Source organism: Cryptomeria japonica, chromosome 5, assembly GCF_030272615.1.
Source record: "Cryptomeria japonica chromosome 5, Sugi_1.0, whole genome shotgun sequence".
Lineage (NCBI taxonomy): Eukaryota > Viridiplantae > Streptophyta > Pinopsida > Cupressales > Cupressaceae > Cryptomeria > Cryptomeria japonica.
In genome coordinates, this window is record NC_081409.1 from 219,853,720 (window position 1) to 219,877,611 (window position 23,892).

At 36.8% G+C, this 23,892-nt stretch overlaps 1 protein-coding gene across 2 annotated transcripts; it reads left to right on the top strand.

The window, feature by feature from the left end:
• Window positions 1-1,742: 1,742 nt before the first annotated feature.
• Window positions 1,743-4,328, top strand: LOC131050964 (receptor-like protein 19). Of its 2 annotated transcripts, none has more exons than XM_059221366.1 (2): window positions 1,743-2,341; window positions 3,839-4,328. In XM_059221366.1, the coding sequence occupies exons 1-2, from the start codon at window positions 1,879-1,881 to the stop codon at window positions 4,138-4,140; spliced, it is 765 nt and encodes a 254-aa protein (XP_059077349.1). In that variant the 5' UTR covers window positions 1,743-1,878; the 3' UTR covers window positions 4,141-4,328. The 2 variants fall into 2 exon arrangements, with proteins under 2 accessions (XP_059077349.1, XP_059077348.1); XM_059221365.1 differs by having other exon boundaries at window positions 1,756-2,436; window positions 2,473-4,328.
• The last annotated feature ends 19,564 nt before the right edge of the window (window positions 4,329-23,892 follow it).

Sequence of the window (23,892 nt, forward strand, 5' to 3'; positions counted from 1 at the left end):
AATAGGCAAATAGCTTTTAGGGGACAAATTTTAGAGCTATAGTTAAAGGTGTTTTAAGTGGATTTGTTGGTAGTGCTATAGGTTGTGTTGATGGTGTTGGGAAAATTTTGTAATTTTTTTGGCTCATGCACACATGGTTAATATAAATATTGCTTCAATGTTTGTTGTAGTAGTGCTAGACTTGGGTGAACTAAAAGAGTACACTAGGATGGTGGTCAAAACATTCATTAAGTTGAGATGGTGTGGTGGGTTGAAAATATGGACGATGGAGTGCTAGGGCTTGACTTCCTTATATTCAAGGTGTGGTCCTCAATCTACCCACACTATAATTGTCTGTAAGTGCTTTTCTTAATCCTTACAATTAGAAAAAAAGATGATGATCACAACAACAATACAATGTTGGGTTTGAAATTTCCAATGGTGGTTGTTACAGCTTCAAATATAGATGGTGCGGACTAGCCATTTATCATGGAATTTGAACATTTTGACATGAAGAAATAAATTGGAGAGGTTTCAATGGAGTGATAAACTAATAAGAGTGAAGCTTAAATTATAGTTAAAATATTATAGAAATAGAATTTTTATGTTGATATATAATACATGATATATAGCGAATATTGACCATTGTATAAAATAACTATTTTGAATTGTTAATTTTTTTTATTGAATAATTTATGAGATACAAGTCTCTTATGCCAATTCACCCATAAACTAAAAAATAAATGATAAACAAAATAAATTAACACAAAAATAAATAAATAAATAAATTCACAATTACAATTATTATGTCAAGAGGTGTAACTAAGTGGCAGCAAGGGATAAGATGTTTAAGATGTTTCAACTCTTAAAATATAGTAACTATAAAATAAATCTCAAGTAAATAAATGACCCTTCTTTCAACATAAGCATCTCATAAAAAGTAAAATATAAAGATAACTATCATTTCAATGTTTGATAATTTGTGATGTAAATTTTTTATTCTAAAATACTACTTACTAATTTTAATTTTTATTTGTTTAAGTACATAATTATTTACTATTTTGTTTATCAAATTACATAATAAGTATTTTTTATTATAATAGTAAAAGTGTCCCATGGTGTAGCATTGTTGGTTAAGGGCTTTGGGTGTCCCATATAAGTCCCGAGGTTGATTTGCCGCAGTACCCCCATTTGTGTCCTCACTGGTTCATAACTCCAGGTCAAAAGCATTTACCCCTTAAATAAATAAAAAAATTACTTCCATAATGATATTTTACATAGATTTTCTAAAAATAAATATATTAGTTAATAAAATATAATTTTTTTAATCAAATGCACTTATATTCTTCCTTTACTTTCTAAATTTCTAAATTGTTGGAAATTAAAACATTTATTTTTAAACTTTGGTAAAATTAATTTATAATACACATTCAAATTGCTTTGATAAAAATAAAATATCTTCTCAAGTAAATAAATTTTGGATCCACATTAATTTTCTTATGCCAAAACATAGCATGGGTAATTTTCATAATCAACTGATATGATTGATCTTTTATCATCGTGAGTGTGAGGATGAACTCTTTATTTTATTTTTGTGGTTTTATTGAGATTACTTCACCAAACATTCCTATGCCGTGTTGACTGTGATGATGAACTCTCTCGTTCCTTCTCTCTAAATTCACTTTTTCTTCAAACTTTCCATCTCCTCCACTGCCGTGCTTGACTGAACAAATATAACGTTCCTCTTAATTTCCCCCTCCATCAGTTTTTCTTCAAATTTTCTATCTTGCCCACTGCCTTGCCCTTTAAATATTCCTCGCCTTGCACATTCATTTCACAGAAGCCTTTGGGATTCGCAAAGTGAGGTGTTTCTTCTATTCTCTCATACTGAGAATTATAATGAAAATGGGTTTGGGCATTTGGGTGGTGTTGCTGCTGTTGCCTATTATCTGCTGCTCTGCATGTTTTGAAGACGAGAGAAAATCTCTATTGGATTTCAAGAAAGGCCTTAACTTCACTTCCTCTTATCGCAAGTTGGAATCGTGGAGAGGGTTGAACTGCTGCGCTTGGGAGGGAGTGGGCTGCCACCCACGCACTGCCCATGTCCTCTCCTTAGATCTTCACTTCTTTGAATGGAGTGAAATTCGAGGGAGGCTATTCCAACTGCTAAATTTGGAGCACTTGGACCTCTCTGAGAATAATCTTACTATGGCAGGAGATACTTTGTTGCGGAGCATTGCCTCTCTCACCAATCTCACAACAATTACCATGGCAAGTTGTGGACTATCTGGAGAAATTCCTCCCTCCTTTGCGAATCTCTCACGGCTTCAACGGTTGGACCTTTCAGGAAACTCATTAAGAGGTAAGATCCCGGCCTTTGGTGGATCTCTGCCTTTGTCAGAGTTTTATCTTTCTGATAATAATTTGGAAGGTTCTCTCCCCTCATCTTTAGGTGGCCTCTCAAAATTGACAGTTCTCCATCTCCATGGAAACAAATTAAATGGTACCATTCCATCTACTCTGAGTAATATCTCAACCTTGTGGGTGCTCTATCTGCACGATAATTCTTTGATTGGTCCAATCCCAACTTCCTTTGGTAAGCTATCCAAGCTAGGGTATCTTGACTTGTCCAACAACAGGTTGAATGGAACTTTCTCATTTTTTATTTTGAACAATTGCCCCAAACTTGATCTTTTGGATCTCTCAGGCAATATGTTGACCATCAAAGTGAACACCTCTGTCATTCCCAAATTTCAACTTACCTGCTTAGCTTTGCATCAATGTAATATTAGAGGAAATTTTCCCACATTTGTTTCAACTCAATATGTCATTGAATACTTAGATTTGTCAAATAACTCTCTCAGTGGCTTTATTCCAAATTGGCTTTGGGAAATCACATCCCTTTTTCACATAGACTTGTCAAATAACTTATTTGATGGTTCAATCCCAAAATATGTAGATCTTGATTTTCTATCATTGGCAAAAAATAATCTTAGTGGTTCTATTTTAGATTCTATTTTTGAATCGGAGAGTTTGAGTATTTTAGACTTGTCAAATAATAGATTAAGTGGTAGGATTCCCCAGTGTCTAAAGAACTGCGCTAATTTGTCTACATTGAATCTAGAGAAAAATAATTTAAATGGGATGATACCAAATCTATGTAAGAGAATGAGTTCTCTTGAGGTATTGAAATTAGGAGACAATGCACTTGAAGGGCAAGTTACATCGTGGCTTGGAAACTGTAAGAGTCTAAAAATTCTTGATTTGCGAAATAATAATTTGCAAGGAAACATTTCAGATTGGATTAAAAGATTGCACAATCTCCAAGTTTTAAGTTTAAAAAATAATAAATTTAACGATGAAATTCCATTGCAATTAAATAAGCTGCAAAATCTTCAAATTTTGGACTTGTCAAACAATAATTTTTTAGGGTCTATTCCAATTGACTTTATGAAGTTAACTGCAATGGCAAATCAATCAGAAAACAAAGAGACCCTTCAACAAGAATATAGATTTAACAATATTTATGAAAACTATTATTATGTAGATGAAATAATAGTTAAGAATAAAGGACGAGATATGGAGTTTGCAAAAATTCTAAGATTAGTAAAATGTCTCGACCTCTCTAACAATAATTTGTCTGGTAACATTCCTAAAAATATTGGATCACTCAAAGGTTTAGTTATTCTCAACATTTCAAGAAATAATTTCAATGGAGAGATTCCTAAATTCATTGGAGATATGATACTGTTGGAATCGCTTGATCTTTCACAAAACAAACTATCTGGGGCTATTCCTACTGAATTGCAATTTCTCACATCCTTAAGTTACTTTGATGTGTCTTATAATTACCTATCAGGGATGATACCACAAGGAGGACAAATGATGACATTTGATTCAGCATACTTCTCCAACAATTTAGGCCTATGTGGCCTACAAATCTATGTGTCATGCTTAAGTAACCCGCCTGATTCTCCAAAGGAACATGAAGAAAATGATGAGGATATAGAGGATGATATATGGTGGGATGTAGGAATGGCAACAGGTTATGTAATTAGCTTTTCAATTGTAATGGGAATGTTGTGGGTTAACAAAACCTGTAGCATCATGTGCTTCAAATTCATGGATGGTATTATAATTGGCCTATTCCAAACAATGTGAGAGCAATTCTTCTCTTAAATGTTGGATCATTTATGCTCTACTTTTGATCAATAAGCTAATCATGCAACATGTATTGTCATATTGCATGCTGCAGAGTGCCAAATACATGGAACAATAGCAATTTTGTGATGTATGTTAAAAGCTATGAAGCATATTTTGTGTCAAATTTTATAAATTTTGTTTGGAAATTGTTCAATTATTTATTCATGTTTTATAATTTGAGGTTTAGTACTATTTTTCAGTAAGATTGAATTGATTTATGTTGTATTGACATTATTTGGTGGTGATATTAGATTTCAACGGAAGCTAGAAGATTATTTTTGATGATCAATATGTAATAATATCATTTTTGTTTGGTACTTTCTCAGATAAATATTAATGCTAAAGGTTTACTAAGTACAATAATATTCCCGCCTGTAATAATTATTGATGGAGTAGTTATTAATAGATAAAGTGGTTTTTAATTGAAATTAAATTAATCATTAAAGATTTAATATTAATAAAATATATACCTTGTTGAAATGAATATTGTGCAGTTTGTCCGGTCTTTCCAGTCTTTGCAGATATTTGAAACTTTGCTTCTTCAATTATTCTTTGGCAGATAAATTTTTTATTTATTTACAAAATGTGTTTAATTGCAGTGTGGTAAATATCTTTCCTTTTCACCATGATTCTTTTGCTTGCACACAATCCCCACATCTCATTCATTTCTTCAAGCATTTATTTATTAATCAATGTGCTGCAAAAGAAAAAAAATATAATGAAGACTAAAAGATATTAGTGTTAAAGCCGTACATCTTTCTGCAAGGCCAGAATGAATTTGTTCTTGTTTTTAGGTTGGTATAAGATAAAAGTTCTAAAAAATTATAAACATCAATTACTAGTCTTAAATCACACATATTAAACAATATATTAAATCTAAAAAATGTCAATCAATTTTTAATGTTCAATACTTTTAAACTGAAAAATCAATACTTTAAACTGAAAAATCAATACTTAATATATATTATTTAAGCCGTATAATCATGTTTTTTGAACGATTCCAATCCACTGCAGCTTATTGATCTATTTGGCAAGCAATTTCGCCTGATCTTTAATACTAATACACTTTTACAAACATGACACAGTTTGTTTGAAGCTCATCAATGCCGCCAAAAGCAAGAGCCTCAGTTTATGCCTGCCACGTAATTCTCAAAGAAAAGAGAAATGATTCTGTACAGTAAGTGCACATGATTAGATGTCAATGGTATAGAAAGTAGAAACTCTTTTGATAATAATTTGACAGGAAAAATTTAATATTTATTTGTTGGTATTCAATGAGATAAGATATCTTTAGATTTTTATAGATTTTCTTATTTCTATGTTATTTCAAATGGAAGTAGTGACTACATGAAATTTAAAATTTAAGATGATTTACTTTGCTTGAATATCTTATCAATTTTTGTGATACAAATAAATAAACATAATCTAATTTAGAAACAATAACAAGAATTAATATAAATTGTAAAAATCTAATATCTTTGATCTTACCAAGTGTTTACTTGATCCATTGCACTTTTCAAATCACATTCAATGTTTAGGTAAAAGAAAGAAATAAATGCAATGACTTTTAAAATTTTACTATCATTAAAGATGTAAAATTAAAAATAAAAATATTAATTTCATAATGAGAATATCCAACATGAATCAAGAGATAAAAGACCAAATAATATTTTTAAATTTATTAAATAAAAAATAGTAATTTTTTAACTCTTTAATATACAATCTTGTAGCGATGGCATGGAGTTTCCAAGTCTTTCCTCAACGACCAGAATAGAGGGGCTTTCCCTAGAGTCGAAGCTTTATGCGCCCATGGCAGGCTAACAGACATCTTCATTGGTCAAACAAAGGAGCCAAAGGACAAAGAAGATTGAGTTTGAAACACCAAAACAATGACTTGCACTAGAATGTTGGGAATCCTAGGCCCTCAAGGCCATCGGGTCTTCAAAATGTTGGTCAAACCAAGTTTTCTAACTTGGACTCTTGGGCAAGCAAAGTGGCTACTGGTCCAAATAACATTCCTCTTCAAACTAGAAAGCACAACTTTGCCAGGACCAAAGAGTGTTTTCCCCCAGAAAAGCAGGCACATTCTTGGCACCCCCACTCTCATATCAGTACTCAGAGAGAGCTAGTTATTCACAGAGCTGATGGGGTTTCTGGAATTAGAAAGCCTTTTCCTCCTTGGCAAATCCCACCTTTTGATTCTTAGCTTCAAAAATGGAAAATGAAAAGTATGGGGATTAAGCTTTTTGTCCTTCCCTCGGATTCTATAAACCCAACAGTTGGTCGCTACCAGGAAAATGCCCTCTTTTCTCAATGGTGTGGCTATCGTGGGGATAACAATGAAATCATGTCTTGGTGGACATCCTCATTCCAAGGAATGATCTCTATCCGACCTTTGTAGAATGATTTTTTCTTCATAGAATGTGCAAACTCAACCCTGAAAGAAGCTATCATCCATGAAAGCCCTCTCTTCTTTCAGGGCTCAAACTTCCACTTCCTAGACTGAAAAATAGGCTTCAACAATCCTGCAAACCACAGATTCCATAAATCCCCAGGATGGCTTTCTTTAGTAGAGCTACCTTGTGAGTTTTGGTATCCGAATGCACTTTTGAAGATAGGAGATGCTTTAGGATCCCTAGTGGGCATTGAGGAAGACTTCTTGAATGGTCTTAAAGGAGATGTGGCTAATATATATGTGAAAATAGATTTAAAGAATAGTTTCTATAGCGAGTTAGAGATAATATCAGAGGTTGGCAGATGGAAGCAGAAAGTTCAGAGACTGGGGGAGGAGATTCCTGGTAGATGCATCCTTCAAAATTAAATAGTGCTCAACCCCTCTATGGCAGGTGCTAGAGGCCCTCTCTCTCTTCACCAAATAGTAGCAGTACCCAAAAATGATGATAAGGGCCTAGAGCCAGGAAACAATGGAAAGGCTTCTCAAGCAGATACACCTGCAATGGATGCCTCTTGCCAAAAACAAACTTCAAAACCCCCTCAGTTTTCTGATGCTTTGGAAGAGAATATTAAATCTCTTTCTCTTTTGGGATCAACTTCACCAACTTTTTCTTAGATTCCCCAATCCATTCCCCCGCTCATTTTGTCCCCGATTGTTAAGGTTCGTGAAAACAAAACTATGAGGAGTCTATTTGGCCAAAAGAGAATCCCTTCTCTGACTCGAGGGGCTTTCAATATCTTTTCTCATAATCTTAGAAAGGTGTCCAAAAAGAGGAACAAAGTGAGGAGACTATGAGATGGGGGCACTCCTTCACTAATAGCAGCAAGCAAAGCAAAACTTATGTCCCGCACTAACATTTGACAGGAGGAGAAAACTATTGCTAATGACATTATAGAAGAAATGGAGGATTCAGATGATATCTCCATTCCAAATGAGAAGGATTCTTCAGATAGAGAGAAAGTTAATCTACCTTTAAACCCCCTGCCCCCTCCAAGAGGAGCCTCTTGAAGGAGCATCCTACTTTTTCTGCATCCACATTCAATGATCCTCTATCATCTAAGAAATGCTTTAATATCTCTTCTAAACTTCCAAACCCTCTTCTAAATTTGCCCTCCATGCTACCTCCTAGTTTGGATATGCACCTGGACCCAAAAACTTAGAGACTCCTTCTGGATTATATGGTTGATGATGAGGATATGGATCTTGTTTTGGAAACTCCCCTGGCTGTTATGTATTTAAAGATAAAGGAGAAAAGGAAATTGGGATTAAATCAGTTGCTAGAAGGGAAAGAGAAACTTGATTATGGTCTTACTCTACCCAAGAAGGGTTGTAGAAATTTGAATGAAATAAGAACTTTAGAAGGTGAAGCAGAGAGCCAATCCAAGATCATAGACCTTTGGAAAGTAGGGAAGGGAAATACCCTTCCTGAACAACAATGAAAATCCTTTCTTGGAATATTAGGGGTCTCAATGCCCCTAACAAACAGAGGGTGATCAAGAGAAGGATTCTCTTGGTCAGTGCAGATGTCACCCTCCTCCAAGAAACAAAAGTACATTGTCAGCAAGCAGTATCTTTTAGTATGGAAAACAATTCTCTTTTTCAAGCTTCTCTACAAACCTCAGTGGCATCAGAAGGGGCCTCGGGGGGTCTAATGATAATCTGGAAGTCATCTCAAGTCCAAGTGGAAGGAGTTGCTTCTAATAGAAATTGGCTACTAGTAAAGATCACACACTAGCAAACAAATACATCATCAATATTTATGGACCAACATCTCCTCTCAAGAGGCGACACCTCTGGCTAACTCTTGATGGGGTTATTTCTTAACTCTTGGATCATCATCTCATCATAGGAGGAGATTTTAATGCTATTAGGAATTCTTTAGATAAAAGGGGAGGCATTATTATGCTAGGCAGAACTCAATAAGATTTTAATGATTGGATTGATAGGAATGGGCTTTTAGACATTGATTCTGGTGATAGTTCTTTTACATGGACAAACAGGAGAAAATGAATTAGTGACATCTCAGAGAAAATTGATAGATTTTTTTGGTTGGGCGATCTCAGTTCCTTCCCTTTCTCTTTTGAGTTCTCGGTCCTAGCTTGCTCAGGGTTTCATCATTTTTCCATTATTTTAGCTCTTCAAGGGGTCTCAAAAACTCAAAATCTCCCTTCAGATTTGAGAATATGTGGACGAAAGATCCAAACTTCCTAACCTTGATTGAAGCCTGGTGGAAAGAAGAAACATTTGAAGTCTCTAAACTTTATTACTTCATCTCAAAGCGAAAGTATGTCAAGCATAAATTATTGCAATGGAACTCCCAGCACTTCAAAAACATATTTTCTAGCAAAAAATCCTTAGAGGATAGGCTGGCTGATTTAAATGCAAAAATCAACTCTGAAGGCATGGATCAGGATACCTTTGATCAAGAAAAGAGGTTTCTCATGGAGTATGAGGATATTCTATCTAAAGAAGAAATTTTCAAGAAGCAAAAGTCCAGAGAAAATTGGCTTCAGATGGGTGACAAAATTACCAAGTTCTTCCATAATGTGAGGAAGATTCATAGAAGCATGAATAGGATCACAAAACTAGATTTGAATTAGAACCAATCTATAGTGGACCCTAAAGGGATTAAGAGAGAAATAGTCTCATACTACTCAAAGCTACTAAAAAACGATGATGACTCACATCTTATAGAGTGGGAAGACTTTTTGATCTTCATTCCAAAGATCATTTCAGATGAACAAAATAAGATGCTCAATGATAGCTTCTCATTGGAGGAAGTAACTCAAGCACTCAATCAGCTCCCTTCTGGTAAGGCCCATGGTCTAGATGGCTTCCCAATAAATTTTTTCAAGAAATGTTGGCAAAATTTTGGACTCGACTTAATTGAGGCTCTAGAATTGGCACGAAGATTAGACAATCTGCTTAAAGAAATCAACAATACTTTTGTAGCCCTTATTCCAAAAAAGGAGAAAGCTTCTAAATTAGGGGATTTTAGGCCTATTTCATTTTGCAACATAGTTTATAAAATTCTTTCTAAGGTTATGAAAAACAGAATGAAATCCCTCATGGTTTTCATTATATCGGAAGAGCAGATGAGATTTGTCCATGGCCGCTCAATTCTAGATGGCATCATTGTTTCCCAAGAATCTATCCACACTCTCCAAAACATGAAGAGACTAGGTATGATTGTTAAATTGGATATTTCAAAGGCTTATGATAATGTGGATTGGCAGTTTTTATGCAAAATTATGCAGGCTTTTGATTTTAATAAAAATGGATTAATTGGATCTTTGAGTGCATTTCCATGCCTAAATTCTCAATCTTAGTAAATGGGAAGCCAGTGGAATTTTTCTCCTCATCAAAGGGAATCTGACAGGGACATCCAATTTCCCCCTTTCTTTACATCATCATGGCTGAAGCTCTAGGGGGGGCTATCAAATCAAAACAGTCTAACAATCTCTTCGATGGAGTGAAAATCACTAATAAATTTGTAGCCACTCATCAACAATTTGTAGATGACAACCTCCTTCTAGGCTCAGCTAAGATCAAGGAAATGACTCAGCTGCAAATTCTTCTGGATGCTTATGGGAAAGCCTTAGGTCAGATTATCTACAAAGAGAAAAAAAAATAAAAAAATTCTTCTCTATCCCGGCCCCCTTAGAGGTAAAGATCTAGAGAATCTTTAACTACAAAATAGGTAATCTTCCTTGTATTCACCAGGGCATTCTATTGGCATCATTGATACTGAGTCAGTAAACCAGTATATTAGCTAAGATTTGTCATTGATGACTAATACTGACCGGTGGAGTGGTGTATCTCAGTAGCAAAGGTGATGGCTTGCAAACAACATTGAAGCAACATCAAAGATAGATGATCAAGGTTTAATTAGCTCAAGGGAAGACAAACTAAGCTAACCGATTTGTCATTCAACAAGATCGGTGTTAAGGTCAGATCTTTAAGTTGGCTATTCTGATGATGATGAAGTCACAAAAGGTGACCTAGGAAAGAAGGCTTGAGGTCCTATGCAAACCAGTTACTCATTGGCAAACAAGAAATGAGGCTTGATGGAAGTACTGCAAACTGGTATCAGAGGATGAACCAATAGTGGAGAATGCAGTGGTATACCAATAGACCAGTGAAGCAAAAGGAAGATAGGTAGTCATCGTAAATCTCAGAGAGATGATCGGTTACACAGTTGCGATGGCAAAAGGTGAGTTGGTGAGTTTATGTCAACACCAAACGAAAGGTTGGTGAAGTCAAACTCAGTCATCGTGCATTTAAGCCATGATTACTTGTGGATTTTCTGATTTGCATTTAAAAGACTGAACTTGACCTAGAAGGCGCTATTTTTGGGGGATGTAGTGGCATATTTGGATGAGTAGTTGGTGGAATTGTTGTAGGGCACATAGAGAAAGAGAAGGAAGATTTGAATTTGAAATCTACTAAGATTTGTGATTGCATTGATTAAGGAAACACCTAAACGTGATGATAGAGAGTGTATAAAGTGTTTTGAGTTCATATAAAACATTTTTTATCAAAAAAATTGCAAAGTGAAAATCCTGTGAGAGGCAATCCAAAGTGCAGAGTGAAGAGTGAGGAAGTGCTAAATGAATTAGCAGAACAGAGTGTGTGTGATGTAGACCGGCAGAGTGCAGAGCCGAGGGTATGAGCAGAGGACCGGTATAGTGCAGAGCAGACACAACTAGTACAGACAGTATGAATTTCATTGTTATTTGGTCAAGCTGTCAGTAGCTATTCCAACAGATCAAATTCCTATTGCTTTCTAAACCATTGCAACTTAAAATCCCTTAATCGGGTGGACTTTAACAAGTCCCTTTGTAAAATCCCTTAACCGGGTGACATCTTAATTGATGATCCTAAGTCCTTCAACAAGGCTACCTCTAATAGGGTAAAGGCACTAATAGGCCTTAAATAAAATCTCTTAACCAGGTGGCACCTAATAGTGTCTTTGTAATCTCCTAATAGGGATGGCTCCTCACTGGACATACTCCAGAAGAGTGCAAATTTTGTGAGTTTCTACTCAGACCGTCATTTTCTCCCATTTGGGTTTCCATGAGATAAATTTAGGTGTTATTGTGTATCTTTTCATGCATGCATGTTTTCATGCAATAATTGTTTGTATTGATGAATATTAAGTTAGTGCAGACTTGAGTAAAAAGGTTTTAATTTTGTAAAACTGGTAAAGTGTTGATTCACCCCTCCCCTCTCAACACCAGTTGGGACTAACAATTGGTATCAAAGTCTTTGTCCTTAGATTCAGAAGATCTTATCAGCTTAAGGAAATATCCAAGACTATGCGAAAGGAGGGCCATAAGTTCTGTAAGGAGAATTACATCTTATGGTATGGTCGAATAAAACTCTACCTAAGAACCTTAGGAGATCAATACTGGAATCATATAATCATAGAGTACAATGAACCTACAGAGGTTCTCACTACAGATCATATCAAAGAAAGGCAAGATAACACTGCAACTATGGATCTGATTGCTAGCACTCTATCTGATAATGAGTATGATGAGGTTCAAGATCTGAAAACAATCTATGAAATATGGAATAAGTTGAAGACTATTTATGGAGGATATCCTCATGTTCAAAAGGCTAAGGTGGACAGCTTAAGAGGCAAATTTGATGAGATGAGGATGCAAGAAGGAGAAAATATAGAACAATATAGAAAAAGAATAAAAGATGTGGTAAGTTTTGTCAGAAGTGCTAGAGGAAAGCTTGAAGAAGATGATGTGGTCAGCAAAATCCTGAGAACCTTGCTACCACAATATGCCATAAGGGTTTCTACAATTCAGGAACTCAGATCCTTGGGAACAGTTAGTGTTTTGCTTGACTTACTAGTCAGTAAGTTGACTACTTTTGAACTGAGAAACTATGATAACAGTGTACCAAAGATTGATGTTGCTTTCAAAGCCTCCATGATATTTGCACCAACAAGGAGAAGAAAAGAAACTAGAGACAGTTCTACTACAAGAACCGATCATTCTCATGAATGTGACAACCTATTATCTAAAGAACAAGAACAAGATGAGATTGAAGCTCTATTAGCAAGAAGGCTACCAAGAGGAAAAGGAAAGTACAAAAGTAAACTTCCCTTGAAGTGTTTCTCTTGCAATAGAATAGGTCATATTGCATCCAAATGTCCTGACAATGATAGGAAGGATAATTTAGAAGCTACAAGGACAAGAGGAAGGAGTGCTATCTTGCAGAAGGAGTTACCGATGAAGAATCAGAAGGATCTGATGGAGATGGAATTGCATTTGTAGTGGTAAAGGAAGATAACACAAAGGAAAGTGATATGACACTAATCTCTAGTTCAAAATGGTGTGGAGATTGGGTAATTGACAGTGGTTGTACTCACTACATGACTGGGGACAGAAACAAATTCCTCAGCATGGAGGACTGTAATGGAGGAATAGTGAGATTTGGCAATGATGCTCCTTGTGCAGTAAAAGGTAAGGGATCTATAGCCCTAAATGATAAAACAAATTGTGAAGATGTTCATTGGGTAGAAGGGATAAAATATAGTCTTTTAAGTGTTGCACAACTTAACAATAAGGGTTATCGGTTAGAATTCAATGAAGGAATATGCAAAATAAATGATAAATCAGGAAGTCTGATTGCTATCGGTAAACAATCTAGAGGTAATATGTTTCACCAAGACACCACTATAGGTATTTGTCTAATGGAAAGGGTAGAAGACAATTGGTTGTGGCACAAAAGATTGTGTCATGTTAACTTTAATAGCATAGCAAAATTCAATAAAATTAAGTCTGTCAAAGGTATGCTTGATATTATGAAACCTGAAAATGCTATGTGCAAAGAATGCCAACTCGGAAAGTTGACCGGGTCTAGTTTTAGTAGCAAATCTTATTCATCTAAGAATGTGTTGGAATTAGTTCATATAGACTTGTGTGGTCCTATGAGGACCAAGAGTTTCTATGGGGACTGGTATTTCATGTTGTTTGTAGATGATTTCTCAAGAATGATGTGGGTTGTGTTCTTAAAAGAAAAAATTGAAGCCTTTCACATTTTAAGGTCTTCAAGGCTCGAGTGGAGAGAGGAACTAGTAAGAGTCTAAAATATTTAAGATCAGATAGAGGAGGAGAGTTCACCTCTCAAGAGTTCATGAATTACTATGAAGAACAGGGGATTATGAGACAAATGTCTGCACCCGGAAAACCTTAGCAGAATGGGGTTGCTGAAAGAAGGAACAAAACTCTATTTGATTGTGCAAGGACTGTGATGATACAAAAGGACATTCCACATCTTCTAGAGAGAAGCAGTAAGAACTGTTGTGTATAGCTTGAACCAAATAGAGGTGAAGAAAGGGACAAATAAAACTTCCTATGATTTATGGTGTGGATACTCACCTAATGTGAGCTATTTCAAAGTATTTGGAAGCAGGTGCTATATCAAGAGGGATGAGTACTCTGGAAAGTTTGATCCCAAGAGTGATGAAGGAACCTTCTTGGGCTACTCCACAAAGACTAAAGCATGTTTGAACAAAAGGACCGGTAAGATTGTGGAGAGTGCCAATGTCAGAGTGGATGAGTTCTATGAGAAAAATGAATAGGACAACAAGAGTGAACTAGAGGATTATCAAGGACCTGAGTACATTGTTTCGGTCGAACCTGCTAAAGAGAATCCTATTGTGGTGGAAAATGGGGAAGCATGTGAAGTAGAACCTGCACAACCAGTAGAAGAAGCTCCAATAAATAAACTGGTACTAGAAAGGTATGTCAAAAAGAATCACTCTGGCGACAATATTATTGGTGACAGAGATGTTAAAGTTTTGACTAGAAGAAGAGCAAGAAAGAATACTTGTCTGCTCTCCAAAATTGAGCCCAAAATATAAAAGGAGGATCTAAAAGATGAAGACTGGATTAAAGCCATGGAGGAAGAACAAGAGCAAATTGAGAAAAATGAAACTTGGACTCTTGTGCGCAGACTGAAGAACAAAAATTTGATAGGCACCAAATGGGTGTTTAGAAACAAAATGGATGAAACCGGTCAAGTAGTAAGAAACAAAGCAAGGTTAGTCTACAAAGGGTATGCATAGGAAGAAGGTTTAGATTATAGAGATACCTTTGCATCGGAGGCCAGATTGGAAAGGGTCATAATCCTTCTTGCTTATGCTGCTTACAAGAAGTTCAAAGTTTACCAAATGGATGTCAAATTGGCATTCTTGAATGGTGTTTTAGAGGAAGAAGTTTACATAGAGAAACTAGAAGGGTTTGTATTAGAAGATAGAAGATATATGGTATGGAAGTTGAAGAAGTCTTTATATGGGCTAAAACAAGCACCAAGAGCTTGGTATGAGAGGCTGAACTCATATATGTTAAGCATAGGGTTCATAAGAATCAGTGACAACAAGAAATTGTATTTGAAAACCAGAGAAAAGGAAAAACATATGATTGCAAAGATTTTTGTAGATGACATCATCTTTGGGGGGGGATGATGAGATGAGAAAAGGTTTTGCAGATGAAATGAAGTGATAATTTGAAATGTCCATGATCGGTGAAATAAAATTCTTCATCGGTTTGTAAGTATCTCAGCTAAAGAATGGTATATTCATTAGCCAGACCAAGTACATAAGGGAAATCTTGAAGGCTTTTGGAATGGAAGATTCCAAACTTGTTGGAAATCTAATGGTTACAGGTTGCAAGCTCTCCAAAAATGATGAGGCTAATGAAGTGAATGAGACACTTTACCGATCCATGATCAGTAAGTTGCAGTATGTAGTACACAATAGACCGGATATAGCACAAGCAGTTGGCTTGGTTGCTAGATTTGCTGCAAATCCAAAAGAGACTCATATGGTGGCAGTAAAGAAAATATTCAGATACCTTAAGGGGACTGATGAGTATGGTCTCTAGTATCCACATAAGGGAGATTTGAAATTAAGTGTCTTCACCGATGCAGATTGGGTGGGGAACATTGATGATAGAAAGAGCACTAGTGGAGGTGCATTCTTTCTTGGAGACAAGATTGTGTCATGGACAAGCAAGAAACAAAATTGCATCTCTCAATCCATAGCTGAGGCAGAGTATGTGGTTGCTGCAATCAACTATACATAGGTAGTATAGATCAAGCAATTATTGGAAGGTATCCAAGAAAAGGTGACTGAACCTGTGGTGATTCACTGTGACAACACCAGTGCTATCAACATATCCAAGAATCTAGTGATGCATTCCAAGACAAAGCATATAGCTATCAAATACCACTACCTCAGGGAACAGGTTCAAGACAAGGAAGTAATGTTGGAGTTGTAGCATCCTAAAATTGCGACACTTGCAATTTCAACCGCATTTGGGTCTTCACGATGGTGATGCAACATGGAACCTGAATGGAGACCCCAAAACTTGTTCACAACATCAAAAACTGCATTTTTCCAGCACCCTGCCTGATCCCTCCTTGCACCCTGCTGTCCCGGGAGGTGGGACCAGGGCGCCCAACGCCCTGGTCCCCCAGGACCATGGTGCCCAGCGCCCTGGTCCCCCAGGACCATGGCGCCTAGCGCCCTGGTCCCTGGCCCTATTTTGGGCCTAGTCTCCTATGGGACTTCGGGTCTTTTTGTTTGCAAATTGGAAAATAACATTTCCTGGTCGGCCTAAGGTCGGGAAAATCAGTCTATCAACCCTAATTGGCAAGTATATAAACTACATTTTCCTCTCTCATTTGGAAGAGGCGAAAAAAAGGTGGAAACGATACTAAAACATTCAAACATTCAAGCATTCAAGCATTCAAACATTCCTTCAAGCAATTGATCATTCTAAGTCTCCATTCAAGGCTAAGTGTTGCATTCAAGACAAGGATTCAACCATTGAAGAGGAGATCACATGCTACAACATACAACATACAACATACAACAAACAACAACATCTATACCTTCGCATATAAGGATACAAACATCCTTACAACAAGGTACTAGTACTTGTTTTACATTACAGTCATTTACATTTACAACATTTCTCATTTTTTGCTTAATTCCAAAACCGGGGTTTGACCTAAGGGCAAACCCCTAATCCCTAACCCCCCAATCGTCTTCGCTTTTCTATGTGTAGGTTGCAGGTACGCAGCTGAAATTGAAGATTTGGAATCCTTGTGCAGAGACGAACAGATCCCCCTTCATTTCGCGGATTTTTCGGAGGACTGTGTGCACGCCGGGCGCCATCGTCCTGTCAACTTTTGCTCAAATTTGCAGGACAGCACCGTCTCGACATTTTACTGCTAATTCCAAGTCCACAGCTTCATCCTATATCCCTATCTCAGTTTATAAGCGAATCTTTCTCACTTTCTATGTATTCCTAGCTTAATCATTCTATCTACATTCTTTACAAAAGAGGGTAGCCTTGCTGTCTTAACCCTTGAAACTCATATAGAATCCAATCTTGCATTGTGTGGGATTGGATCTTGTGGGTTTCAACCCCTCTTTTGAATGTAAAGTCCCTCCTAAGTGAAAACCATCAACCCTAGTGACTCTCCCTTCTCTCTCCTTGGAGTTGGGGAGGGGAGAACGACTAGGGTTCGATTTTTCCGCTTTACATTTTGGTGAACCCGACGTGAACATCCTTTCTGATTATTCATGGTTAGATCTGAAAATTGGATTCCTTGATTACATTTCCATGTTTGATCTTTTGCAAAATTTTAGAGGTTAATTGCATAAAAACCCTAAATTTTCTTTTTAGTAATTAAACTTGTGAAATGTTTAATTGTTAATGCTTGTTTCAGATCTGCCCTTCTATTACAAATTATCAATTCATATTTGTGCTTTAATTTTGAAAATTAAGTGGTTAAGTGACAAAACTCTAATTTTTGAAACCTTCTTGATTCAACCTTTGTCCGACAATTTCACTGATCAAAACATCTCCAAATCAGCTGTAACTTTGGATTCCGCAATAAAATCATAATATCTTTCATCCCTGAAAATTTGGAAAAAAGTTGCGAGGACCGTGTGCACTCCGAGTGCCATCGTCCCCGACATTTTTTCCAAAATTTCGGGAGCTAGATCTTACTGTATTTTTCTGCTAAAATCCAGAATTTTGGCTGATTTCATCAATTCTAACACTTTCAAAATTACAGTCAAAGTTGGTCTAGCGATTGCTTGGATAAAGGCTTCTAATCATTCAAAAATTGTTGAGATTGAAATTCCTATCAAAATTGTGTTTCTTACAGTCCTAAATCTGAAAAGTGTGTTATCATTCATTCGAAATTTCAGTGATTTATTCAAATTTTTTGCAATTTGTGACTTTTGAAATTAAGTGCTTAATTACAACAACTTTGATTTCCACTTTCAAAATTGAATTTTGCGTGAAATTGAGTCAATTGTTAATTTTCAAAACTTGCATTGCTTTTGGTATTCCCTCTAAAATCATAAAATTCAAAATTTCAGTTTCCCTCTCTTTTTCAAAATTCAAATTTTGCATTTTTTGACAATCTTGGTAGGGTTCAATTTTGAGATTGCTACTTTAATTTGGCCTATCTACAGATCGTAAAATCACTCAATTTTTTCAGGTTAGCTGTAAAATCATCATAACTTTCATCCCTACAAATTTCGAAAAAAGTTACGAGGACCGTGTGCACCCCGAGCGCCACAGTCCCAGACATTTTTTCTGAAATTTCAGGAGATTGTCCTGATTGTATTTAACAGCTTAAATCTAGAAGATTGGCTGGTTTTACTGAAATTTGCTACCTCTAAAATTCAAAATCTTCTCTCTTTCTTTAGTGCATGAGTTTTACAACAATAAGTCCTACTTACACTATTCCTGTTAGACGAAGCCTTAGAATTAAGTCCTTCCAAGGTTTAATTATTGAGGAGATGGAACCTAATTTGAATGGCCTTTTTAACGAGGACATGGGTAATTCCTCTAATCCTCTTAATGATGAAGAAGCTCTCCATGAGGTTTCTGTAGAACAACTTTCAAAATTGGATAACCAATTTGACGATTTTCGACAATGGATGTCTCAAGAATACCCCGATAGTCAAGCTCTTCCTTTAATTGAGGGTCTAAAACGTATGCTTCAAAGTGATAAGAATGGAATTGATATTTTGCGTGGTATTGCACACATTGTGGATTCAAATGTGATGCCTATGAAGAGTTGTGCTGAAACTTTGGGTTATACACAACCTCCTACTCAAGACAATCATTCTATTCCTTTGACGACTTCTATTGCTAGTATACCTACTTTTACATCAAACATAATGACTACTTCAATACAAGACATTCCTCCTATGATCACTAGTCATGGGGTCAATCCCTCTTCTTCAATCAACCCTCTTCCTTCATTCAATCCGACTTCTTCATTCATTCCTTCAATAAGTGTTCCTATTATATCACCACAAATGAACATGACACAAGGGGCAATTCGTTTTCCATTCCTCCTTGTAGTGTTCCTCCTGTCCAATCATCTCCTATGACTAACTATCATAGTGTCCCACCACCTTACTCTCTACCTTCTTTCAATAACATAACACCTCCATCACAATCTAACACGTCTAATATGAACTCTTCGACTGAAGCGACCATTAACAATCTTGCACAAACTGTCTCTTCTTTACAGCAACAAATTGCCTCTATGAATCAATCTAAGTTTAGTGTGCCCACATTTGATGTTGCGAGCCCACTTTCTCTTGACATTGTTCGAGCTATTCCCCCTAAACATGTTGAAATTCCACATTTGGAGCTTTATAATGGTAAGGGTGATCCTCTAACACATGTTAAGACATTTCAAACAATATGTACTGATTTTGCTTATGACCAAAGGTTGCTTGCAAAACTGTTTACTAGAACATTAAGAGACAAAGCCCTACAATGGTATTGCTCGTTGCCTTCCTATACTATTACTTCTTTCGAACAACTTGCAAATGCTTTCATTCAACAATTTCAAAACAATATAAGTCCTAAATTTACTTTGATTGATTTAATGCATTGCAAACAAGGTGTTAAAGAAAAAGTGACTGATTTCATTGGTAGATATAAGCATTTGTATGCTCAAATTTCTTTTCCAGTGCCTGACAATGATATTCAAAGAATCTTTATTTCTAATTTACAAAAAGACATTAGAGAAAAACTCCTGTTTTCTGAGTTTACTTCTTTCCAACAGTTGTGCGCAACTCTTCACAATTATCAACTGACTGTGAGTCAAATGGAACAATCACATCCTATGGCTCCGAGTGATAAGGGTGATAGTAGTCAACAACCATTTGGGAAGTTTAAACCGAACAGAGAGTCCATTAAATCCAATAAAAACATCATCAACAACAATGTGAATGCAGCATCAGGTGTGCCTCCTAATTTCTAAGTTTTTCAAGAAAGAAAGAAAGTTTACTCCTTTGAATGAATCATTGCATAGTATTATGAATAAGTTATTGGAACAAAATGTGCTTACTCTTCCTCCTATAAGGCAAATAGATCCTACAAAGATTAATTCACCCTATTTTGATAACAAATCTTTTTGTCAATTTCATCATCAACATGGGCATGATACTGAAAAATGTTTTGCTTTAAAGGGTAAAATTCAAGATTTGATTGATAATAATACTATCTCTATTTCTGGAGTGAATGATAAAGGCAACACATCTGTAGCTCCTCCTAACTAAAATCTTCAGATTTTTACTGATCCATTACCTTCTCATACCTCTAATGCGATTGATACTACTGATTCCTCTGTCTCACTTGATGATCTTGTGTCCATGACTCCGAATGTGATTAACTTTGTGGAGCAGCAGAAAATCCCTAAAGAACTTTCCATCACCTTTGATTCTAGCGAAACCATCAGGGCACCTGATGGTCCTTTATATATAGTTGCAAAAGTCAAAAATACACCTTGCCGTGGAGTGCTTATTGATCCTTCTTGCATGGTTAATGTCATTACTTAAGAATTTCTTTTTACTTTGCAATTGAATCAAGTGATCTATGATGAAACAAATGTGGTTGTGAAATTATTTGATGCATTTTCTTCGCCTGCAATTGGTTCTATTACATTACCTATTGAGGTCCATAACAAATCCCTTGATGTGGACTTTGTTATTATTCCATCATCCGAACAATTTCGTGTGAAGCTAGGCTATCCTTGGCTATCTTCCATGAAAGCTATTGCTTCTCCTATTCACAAGTGTTTGAAATTTCCCCATAATGGTGAAGTTGTTACTATCAATCATAGTCTCTTTAAACCAGCTGAAAGAACTTCTAGCATTCCTCTTGATTATTTTTGGCCTAAACAATTCCAATCTCTTCCTCCGTGAAGTGATCATCTTTTCAAATCTTATCAAAAGTGGAAAAAAGATATCATCCTATCTCTAAGTGAACCTAGAACACCCAAACTTGACATTCCTATCATTCTTGAGAAGGAAGTTCTTCCTTTGAAAGATAAAACTAATGTCTTTCCTCAAGAAGATTCGCAACCCATCCCTATGGATGTGACTATGCCTATATCTAATAAACTTCCTAAAAGTAGACCAATCCCTCCTCATCATGATGGAATTGGTCTCCTTCCTAAACCGAGTATTCCTCCCTTATATGGAGCAGTTCCTCCTCCTTCCTCTTATGGAGAGAAGAGACCTTCCTCTTCTCCTATTGTTTAGCCTAAGAGACTACAACCTCAACACCCAAGTGATAAGGATGAGAACATTCCTCCTCCTCAATCTTCTCAACTTCCTACTAAGACTAGACGAAATCATTCTGCACGTGAACGCCGACGAAAGCGTCGTCTTAGAGCTCAGGCAGCTGCTTCTCAAACTTTGCAATCCCCAAAAACACCTTCAACAAGCATTATTCCATTTTCTCCTCAGCCGACGATTGAGCCGAAATCTCCTAAACATAAGATGCATGATGGTCTTGATCCTGTGCGAGTTAAAGATCCTATTTTTATAAATCTTAATGATGATATAGATGAAAATGTTATTCATGATGAAAATGTTACTTCTCTTGCTTCTGATAGTGAATATGAACTTGTTGATATTGATAACCATTTATCTAATGAATTTTCTAAAGCACTTATCCTAGCTCCTAGATAAGAACAACGTGGCTTGGAACATGAACATAGCCCTTGTTTGGATCTTGTGATAGCTCCATCTGCTGTGTTGAATGTTCCTCCTCTAGCGTGTTCCCTGCCTTCCCGAAACGTTGATCAGCAAGATCGAGGGGTAGATGACGTGCTAGACTAGTTCATTAGCATAGCAGATTCTCTCCTCCTCTCTTTTGTTACTTCTTCTATATGTTATTCTCATTCTTCTATTTGTTGTCCTTAGTGTTGTCTACTTGAGGACGATGCAAAACATTGAGATCTCTTTTGGTCTCTCTCATGTTGACTCAAAAGACACATGTGTTCCCTTCTTCTAGGTGACCTTCCTTGATTGGGGAATGAAGAACAATTATGCATACATACATATGATATACATGAATTATCATACAGCATACTAACCCTGAGGAAAGCGAAGTCACCTTGTGCTTTGTGTTTTGTGTCTATTATCCTTGGGCTTATCTCACACTTGGGGGCTAAATCCTTGTGATAACGTGCTCCTTTCTCATTTCTTATATGTATCACTACCTTAAAGAAATCACCCCCGGTGAGGCATGTGCGATCGCTTTAACGTAGGGGGGCATACATCTCGTTCATATCTTTTCAAGATACTTGAAAATTTCTTGACAAATTTAGCTTTGTCTTGAAATTTTTTTATATCTTTCTTGCATGACTCATAGTGAGGGAACCTTACTACTGACAGTCATGGTTCTCCCTCGTGATCTTCCCTTTTACTTTGTCAATCGAAGTCGTAAGATCCTTAGTCCACTGGGGGCTTGGTGTATCTTGCCTCCTTGATGTGGTGAAAGTTTTTCATGTTGTTTCCTTGTACTTTACCGGAAGTATGAGCGTACGCTTATACTCCCGCCAAAGTGGGGGCTAAATGTAGCGTCCTAAAATTGTGACACTTGCAATTTAGACCGCGTTTGGGTCTTCACGATGGCGATGCAACACGGAACCTGAATGGAGACCCCGAAACTTGTTCACAACATCAAAAACTGCATTTTTCCAGCAGCCTACCTGATCCCTCCTTGCACCCTGCTGTCCCGGGAGGTGGGACTAGGGCGCCCAGCGCCCTGGTCCTTCAGGACTAGGGCGCCCAGCGCCCTGGCCCCCCAGGACCATGGTGCCCAGCGCCCTGGTCCCTGGCCCTATTTTGGGCCCGGTCTCCTATGGGACTTCGGGTCTTTTTGTTTGCAAATTGGAAAATAACATTTCCTGGTCGGCCTAAGGTCAGGAAAATCAGTCTATCAACCCTAATTGGCAAGTATATAAACTACATTTTCCTCTCTCATTTGGAAGAGGCGAAAAAAAGGTGGAAATGATACTAAAACATTCAAACATTCAAGCATTCAAGCATTCAAACATTCCTTCAAGCAATTGATCATTCTAAGTCTCCATTCAAGGCTAAGTGTTGCATTCAAGACAAGGATTCAACCATTGAAGAGGAGATCACATGCTACAACATACAACATACAACAAACAACAACATCTATACCTTTGCATATAAGGATACAAACATCCTTACAACAAGGTACTAGTACTTGTTTTACATTACAGTCATTTACATTTACAACATTTCTCATTTTTTGGTTAATTCCAAAACCGGGCTTTGACCTAAGGGCAAACCCCTAATCCCTAACCCCCCAATCATCTTCGCTTTTCTGTGTGTAGGTTATAGGTACGCGGCTGAAATTGAAGATCTGGAATCCTTGTGCAAAGACGAACAGATCCCCCTTCATTTCACGGATTTTTCGGAGGACCGTGTGCATGCCGGGCGCCATCGTCCCGTCAACTTTTGCTCAAATTTGCAGGACAGCGCCTTCTTGACATTTTACTGCTAATTCTAGATCTGCAGCTTCATCCTATATCCCTATCTCAGTTTATAAGCGAATCTTTCTCACTTTCTATGTATTCCTAGCTTAATCATTCTATCTACATTCTTTACAAAAGAGGGTAGCCTTGCTGTCTTAACCCTTGAAACTCATATAGAATCCAATCTTGCATTGTGTGGGATTGGATCTTGTGGGTTTCAACCCCTCTTTTGAATGTAAAGTCCCTCCTAAGTGAAAACCATCAACCCTAGTGACTCTCCCTTCTCTCTCCTTGGAGTTGGGGAGGGGAGAACGACTAGGGTTCAATTTTTCCGCTTTACAGGAGTATATACCAACAAAAGAACAAGTGGCAGATATCTTCACCAAGCC

Excerpts from the sequence above, each read along its gene's own strand:
- LOC131050964 (XM_059221365.1), top strand. The coding sequence starts at position 1,879 with ATGAAAATGGGTTTGGGCATTTGGGTGGTGTTGCTGCTGTTGCCTATT. Across the intron at positions 2,437-2,472 it reads TCCCCTCATCTTTAGGTGGC|AAATTAAATGGTACCATTCC; the intron begins CTCTCAAAATTG and ends CTCCATGGAAAC.